Raw genomic sequence first — 8,236 nt, forward strand, 5'->3', positions numbered from 1 at the left:
TTTCTTTCTTTCTTTCTTTCTTTCTTTCTTTCTTTCTTTCTTTCTTTTTTATATATAGTATTAAGTATTACATTGTTTTCCTATGTAGCACAACAAAGGACAGGATATACCTGTGTTGATGGGCATTCAGAAGTGGAAAGACCAAAGTATGTGTAATTTGAATAAATGTAATGCTGAAATAAGTCTCACTAGCTACTATAATATCAAAGTCTAAATTGTCACTTTTATAACCACCCCAGAGATCTTTATATATACTCAGTGCAATCTTGGCTCAGGAATTTAGTGTTTTGCTTTTTCCTTTAAGACCACCTGTTGCCCTTGCATAGAGCTATGACAGAACACTACTAATTGACAACAGGATCATGTGACATTATAAGTTTATGTGTGCTATAGTCAATATTGAAAAGTGATTTAAATGATAACTACTGTATTCTCTCTCCATAACCCACTCAGCAGTATTTTTACTAACAATGTTTTTGTCACTTAATCTGCTTTAAATGTAATGGTTTTAAAGTTAAAGAAAATAAAAAAATATTTTTAAACTATCTACATAAATAAATGTTTTTCCAAAGTATGTTTATATGCTTTTTGTGTCCTTAAAGTGACTGTGGTTTTAAACACAAATACAAATATCTCTTTAATGAAAACAAATTAAACCAATGATATTTGTATTTTAGGACTCTTTTCACGTTCAGAATCACAGAAACCAACTCAAACTAGCTTAAACAAAAACGGAAGTGGGCGCCTGGGTGGCTCAGTTGGTTAAGCGACTGCCTTCGGCTCAGGTCATGATCCTGGAGTCCCGGGATCGAGTAACGCATCGGGCTCCCTGCTCAGCAGGGAGTCTGCTTCTCCCTCTCCCGCTCCCCCCTCTTGTGCTCTTTCTCTCTCACTCTCTCTCTCAAATAAATAAATAAATAAATAATCTTAAAAAAAAACGGAAGTTATTGATTCACATAGCTAAGAAGTCTAAGTAGAACAGGATCTAGGAGCTCAGTGTCATCTGTGCTTGTTGTCTGGCTGTCTGGTGTTCTCTCTTTCCTAGCACCTCATTCCAGCTTTACTCCTTGGCATAATATTTCACTTCTCTCCTAAAGTAGTTCATCTTGCTCTTTGAAGCCAAGGAATTAGCAGTTATGAGGGCTTTAATATTGTTAGTTTTGCTAATTGAATGAAATTAACTATGGAATATCATAGCTCATTTCTAAGGAAACATTCTGATTAGCTTGGGTCATGTGCCCTCCCTTGAATCAATCTCTCTTCCCAGGGGAAGAAATGCTTAATGACTGGCCAACCCTGGATTATGTGACTGAAACAAGGAAGGGTATAGGGAAAGAATGGGGGCAGCAGGAATTGTGGTTGGCATCCTTATTTGATTCACATAAATGGGAGAAAGGTGAGTATCAAAAAGAACATACACACAGCATCTGATATGCTAAAAAGTACTGATTGATATATGTTTAGTTCTTCCTTCTCCTTTCCTTTCTAAATTATGGCTCATTTTTTATTGAGGTCAACCTTAGTAACTTTAATAAGTGGCTTAAAATATTTATTTTAAAAGATAGTTAGACTAAGTAATGAGTTAAAGTTAAACTTTAAAAAATTTGCTTTTATTAAGACTTTTATGGATAATCTTGGTGCCACAAATTATATGTTTATTAAAATATAGCTACCAAAATAGTGTTTTTTTTATTGTATAAGCACTAAAGATTGAGATTTAAAAAAAAAATACATGATACATCATGAATATACTCTGACTTTATATGTGTTTCTGCATTTTGCTGATAAACTCTTTTTTAGTGATTCACTCATATATTTAGGACACTGAGAAACTGTTATAAAGTCTCATCTTCACATTTTAATAGTGAATCCTTTGAATTTTGAGAAACTAAACTTTAGGCCAGTACTTTAAGATAGCAACTATTTCAAACATATCTTTTAAAACTTCCTTGCATGAGGGTGCCTGGGTGGCTCAGTCATTTAAGCATCTGCCTTCATCTCAGGTCATGATCCTGGGGTCCTAGGATCGAGCCCTGAGTTGGGGCTCCCCGCTCAGCAGGGAGTCTGCTTCTCCCTCTCCCTCTGACCCTCCCCTCTCCTCATGCTCTTGTGTGCTCGCTCTCTCAAATGAATAAATTTTTAAAAATCTTTAAAAAAAACTTCTTTGCATGAAAAACAACTTAAAAGGTTCATATATATATATATATATATATATATATATATGATCAAGCAAGAGCAATTCTGATCATAACATAAAAAGCCAAAATTTTGTTCCCCCTAAGAATATGAATATCCAGTCTGGAAATGATGGTATTGTTTTAAGCTTGATTATGAACTTTTTTTTTATTACTATGTTATGTTAGTCACTGTACATACAATACATCATTAGTTTTTGATGTAGTGATCCATGATTCCTTGTTTTCATATAACACCCAGTGTTCCATGCAGTACGTGCCCTCCTTAATCCCCATCACTGGGCTAACCCATGCCCCCACCCCCCCCAAAACCATTAGTTTGTTTCTCAGAGTCCATAGTCTTTCATGGTTCGTCTCCCCCCTCTGATTCCCCGCCTTCATTTTTCCCTTCCTTCTCCTGCTGTCCTCCATGCTATTCCTTATGTTCCACAAATAAGTGAAACCTTACGATAATTGACTTTCTCTGCTTGACTTATTTCACTTAGCATAATCTCCTCCAGTCCCATCCATGTTGATATAAAAGTTGGGTATTCATCCTTTTTGATGGCTGAGTAATATTCCATTGTATATATGGACCACATCTTCTTTATCCATTCATCTGTTGAAGGGCATCTCAGCTCTTTCCACAGTTTGGCTATTGCGGACATTGCTGCTATGAACATTGGGGTGCATATGGCCCTTCTTTTCACTACATCTGTGTCTTTGGGGTAAACACCCAGTAGTGCAATTGCTGGGTCATAGGGTAGCTCTATTTTTAAATTTTTGAGGCACCTCTACACTGTTTTCCAAAGTGGCTGTACCAACTTGCATTCCCACCAACAGTGTAAGAGGGTTCCCCTTTCTCCACAACCTCTCCAACATTTGTTGTTTCTTGCCTTGTCAGTTTTTGCCATTCTAACTGGTGTAAGGTGGTATCTCAATGTGGTTTTGATTTGAATTTCCCTGATGGCTAATCATGATGAACATTTTTTCATGTGTCTGTTAGCCATTTGTATGTCTTCTTTGGAGAAGTGTCTGTTCATGTCTTCTGCCTGTTTTTTGACTTGATTATTTGGTTTTGGATGTTGAGTTTGAGAAGTTCTTTATAGATCTTGGATACCAGCCCTTTATCTGTAGTGTCATTTGCAAATATCTTCTCCCAGTGTGTGGGTTGCCTCTTTGTTTTGTTGACTATTTCCTTTGCTGTGCAGAAGCTTTTTATCTTGATGAAGTCCCAAAAGTTCATTTTTGCTTTTGTTTCACTAGCCTTTGGAGATGAATCTTGAAAGAAGTTGCTGTGGCCAATGTCAAAGAGGTTACTGCTATGTTCTCCTCTAGGATTTAGATGGATTCCTGTCTCACAGTGAGGTCTTTCATCCATTTTGAGTTTATCTTTGTGTATGGTGTTAGAGAATGGTCGAGTTTCATTCTTCTGCATGTGGTTGTCCAAGTTTCCCAGCACCATTTATTGAAGAGACTGTCTTTTTTCCATTGCATATTTTTTCCTGCTTTGTCGAAGATTGTTTGACCAGAGTTGAGGGTCCATATCTGGGCTTTCTATTCTGTTCCATTGGTCTGTATGTCTGTTTTTGTGCCAGTACCATGCTGTTTTGGTGATCACTGCTTTGTAATATAGCTTGAAATCAGGCAACGTGATGCCCGCAGCTTTGTTTTTCTTTTTCAATATTTCCTTGGCGATTCAGGGTCTTTTCTGATTCCATACAAATTTTAGGATTGTTTGTTCCAGCACTTTGAAAAATGTCATTGGAATTTTGATCGGGTTGGCATTGAAGGTATAGATTGCTCTGGGTAGCATAGACATTTTAACAATGTTTATTCTTCTGATCCATGAGCATGGAATGTTTTTCCATCTTTTTGTGTCTTCTTCAATTTCTTTCATGAGTGTTCTGTAGTACCTAGAGTATAGATCCTTTACCTTTTTGGTTAGGTGTATTCCTAGGTATCTTATGGTTTTTGGTGCTATTATAAATGGAATTGTTTCTCTAATTTTTCTTTCTACAGTTGCATTGTTAGTGTATAAGAAAGCAACTGATTTCTGTGCATTGATTTTGTATCCTGCCACATTACTGAATTGCTGTATGAGTTCTAGTAATTTGGGAGTGGAGTCTTTTGGATTTTCCACATAAAGTATCATGTCATCTGCAAAGAGAGAGAGTTTGATGACTTCTTTGCCAATTTGAATAGCTTTTATTTCTTTTTGTTGTCTGATTGCTGTTGCTAGGACTTCTAGTACTGTGTTGAACAATAGTGGCCAGAGTGGGCATCCTTGACATGTTCCTGATCTTAAGGGAAAGGCTCTTAGCTTTTCCCCATTGAGGATGATATTTGCTGTGGGTTTTTCATGTAAAGCTTTTTAACTTATAAAATATTTTCATACACATTACGCCTTTTGATTCTCATAATATCTTGAAGTTTTTCTCTTTTTTATATCCAAAAGGGACTAGTGTATGCTTTTTCTTATGTCTTCCTAGCAATTCCAAGTCAAAGTAGCATAAAATTTATTTTTAAATGAATGAAGACAAGCAATAACAAGTATTAGCAAAGATACAAAGAACATGGAACCCTTGTGCACTGTTGGTGGGAATGTAAAATAGTGTAGCTGCTATGGAAAACAATATTGCAATTCCTCAAGAAATTAAGCATAGAATTACTATAAGGTTGTGCAATTCCATTTCTGGGTATATACCCAAAAGAAGTGAAAGCAGGGACTCAAACATGTATTTGTATACCATGTTCATAGTAGCATTATTCACAGTAGCACAAAGGTGGAAACAGCCCAGATGCCCACCCACAGGTGAATGGCTAAACAATGTAGTATATGCATACAAAGGAGTATTTTTCATCCTTAAATAGGAAGGAAATTCTCATACCTATTGCTCCTGCCAAATGGTCTAATGTCATCAAATTTTAACTGCAGTTACCTTATATTCTAGCTCCCAAATGACTTGTAGTTTCCAAATGTGGCATGAATTCCCCCCCCGCCTTTTTTTTCTTTGTTCAGGACTCTCTCATCCCCACTTACTCCCATCTTTTCTGGGAAACTCCTACTCTTATCCTAACAGCCTTCACAAGTGTCTCCCCTTCTCTGAAATCTTCTCTAACCAAACCTCATAGAGTGAATTACTTTTTCTTCTCACATAAGCATAGTTACTACAACTATATTCGTGTATATCACACTATATAATAATAATTTGCATTTCTGTCTCCCTCTGAAATATCCCCCTAAAATATCAGCTTCTTCAGGGCAGGAACTACTTGTTATTCATTTCTGTATTTCCAGCACCTAACACAGTTCCTGGAAAAATGGTGGGCATGTGATGATGATGATGATGATGATGATAGAAGATAGCATTTATTTAATATACTTACTATGTGCCAAATATTATTTGATATACATTACACATAATAATTCATTTTAATCATTTTTTAAAGATTTATTTATTTATTTGACAGACACAGCGAGAGAGGAAACACAAGCAGGGGGAGTGGGAGAGGGAGAAGCAGACTCCCCACTGAGCAGGAAGCCCAATGCGGGGCTTGATCCCAGGACCCCGGAATCATGACCTGAGCCAAAGGCAGACTCTTAACGACTGAGCCACCCAGGCGCCCTCATTTTAATCATTATAACAATCCAGTCAATTAGTTGGATCCAGAGTGGTTACCTAGCTTCCCCAAAGTTGCTCAAAAATGTAGCAAGACTGGGATTTGAATCCAAACAGTCTGAGTCCAGAATCTGTGTTCTTAACCATTATGCTATACAGCTGTGATGATCACAAGTATTAAAAATGGCTACACACATAAATTAAGTATATAATTTCAGCTCCTTCTAAGCTTAAGCTGCTTTTGCCCTTAAGTAGCATTTATTTTGGAGGCATCGTATACATTGTTTTATTTGTTTGAGCTGCCATAGATATAATTCGATGTAGTATTCAAATAATTCCTTCTGGTAATTTTTTCCTTTTTAACAAAGTAAAGAAAGTAAGAAATCACCTATATAGCAAAGAGAAATTTACTTGGAAAATGTTTCCAGTATTCATGCCCACTACTTTTAGAGTTCTTGCTTCTATGGAGAACAATGAAGACTATGGTCTTGTGTTCGTATTTTAGGGAGATGGAATATCAGTCAAAACTTAAACATGCTGTACCCAGCTTTAAAGTTTTACTATATTGAGTACATGTGACTTCCTCATAGGCATAAACTAAAATTGTACAGCAGATCAAATAGGTTTATGTTTGACCCATTGCTGGGAGCAATGCCAACATTTCTCTGTTTTGTATCATGACAGATATAATATTAAAAAACATAAGCCAAAACTCAGCCATAATTTTTAATAACTAAGTGTAAATGGTAGATTGTACATTTTTTAATTTGAGTAATAGTAATTATATTTGTGGCAAAGTTTTATTGGTTGATGTCCTAACTCTTTAATAAGAATCAAGGCACCTGAGGGAGAAATAAGTCTGGTAGGTCTCAATGCTATATCATTTTTCCTTTCCTTAATTTCTCCAGAAGTATACTTTACTTGCTTAATTTACTTTCTTCGTAAGAGTGAATAGAGACTGAATAATAGTATTACCATATTGATTAAATGATTTACTAACAAACACTATAGAGCCTATCTAGTTGACTGTTTTGATGACACCATTAAATTTCATTTGGTTTATTATAATATATCCCTGCAAAGTTGGAGTTTAACCATTCTCATATCTCTTTGTTGTGCCTAGGGAATCTTTGAGACATTATTTTTGCCAGCTCATACTTTTTACATTCATTCTATGAAGATAAAATATAAATAAAAACACTCAACAAACATTAAGAACCTTCTTTTACCAGACCCTCTTCTCCCCTGCAAAATTTCCATATTGTTTCTTAATAGCCATTCTTTCACTCTCTTCCATTTTTAAATTTCTTTTTGCAGCTTTCCTGAAACATGAAGATTTTCCTTTTCTTTCCATTTCTAGCTTTCCTTTCTCTGTGCCTCCTGTACACTTGGAGACTGCAGAGATGTAGCAGTGGGCATGCCAACCTCTCTACATCGCATCTCCGTCTGTAGTTGGGTCTCCCTGGTAATGAGAAAGCAGAAAGTGCTGAAGTAGCACATTCTGTAAGGACTGGCAAGAGTAAACAGTGCTGTGGCCCACACAGGAACAGCACTTGGTCCTCATGGTGCTGGAGAAACCAAAGAGAAGCATGCTGTGGAGAGCGGGAGACTCTTTCAGTTAAGGATGCAGACTTGGCAGATTTATTAGCAGCAATATTCTAGGATGAACCTAATTTACAGTTAGTAAATTCTTTTTTTCAGCTGGAAAAACCTTTAAAAATTGTTCCCTTCTCTTTCAGGAGGCCAGATGCTCCAGTGCCTGATGGTGAAGGTGAAAAAAATACAGAAGAAAGTTCAGACAGTGAATCTTCTTTTAGTGACTAAGCTTAATTTTGATAACAGTTACATATACATGTGTAGGTATACATTTACATTCTATAAGAAAGAGAACCTGAACTTGAACTCTAGTCATAAAAACATCAACTGGCCATATATCCACCGCCAAACCTCCTCTATGTTAAAAAAATAAAAATAAAGCGTTTATAACCTGGCAGTATGTCTTGTTACCAAAATACAGGCCTATGACTGAAAAATAGAATAACCTAAATAAAGTGCTGTTAGTGCTACAAATACTAAGATGGGATATTTCAGGGATGAGGTGAGCATTGAAAATGAAGTCAATGGGTGAGTTCGGCGATCAATGATAGACTCATTGCAAAAAAAGTGAATTTGGCTAAGTGAGTTATTCAATTTTTGTGACTGTTTTAGCATGAAAAATATTATGTGCATTTGTATTGTAAGAGTAGTTAAGAAGTTTCTGACAGAGACTAATACCAGATTTAAATATTCTGTGACAACTTGAAGCTTATATGTCATAGAAAGTGTGAATTTGGAATTTATTGGTCATATTTGTTAGCATATAGAGCTTTTCACCACTTGTCCATTAGTTCCTATGCTATTAAAGTATCAGATATTCTTAGAATATTTATTATCAGATAG

The 8,236-nt window shown here is 36.0% G+C and overlaps 1 protein-coding gene across 1 annotated transcript in view; it reads left to right on the forward strand.

Annotated features, from left to right (window-relative positions):
- The window catches only part of WASHC3 (WASH complex subunit 3), a 53,376-nt gene extending 45,586 nt beyond the window's left edge, over nt 1-7,790 (forward strand). Inside the window, exon 7 of the mRNA XM_021687566.2 lies at nt 7,537-7,790. Within this exon, the coding sequence (XP_021543241.1) occupies nt 7,537-7,621 (85 nt within the window). The 3' untranslated portion in view covers nt 7,622-7,790. The remainder of the gene's footprint in view (nt 1-7,536) is intronic.
- The last annotated feature ends 446 nt before the right edge of the window (nt 7,791-8,236 follow it).

The sequence above is a fragment of the Neomonachus schauinslandi genome, chromosome 5, assembly GCF_002201575.2.
Source record: "Neomonachus schauinslandi chromosome 5, ASM220157v2, whole genome shotgun sequence".
Taxonomy (NCBI): Eukaryota; Metazoa; Chordata; class Mammalia; order Carnivora; family Phocidae; genus Neomonachus; species Neomonachus schauinslandi.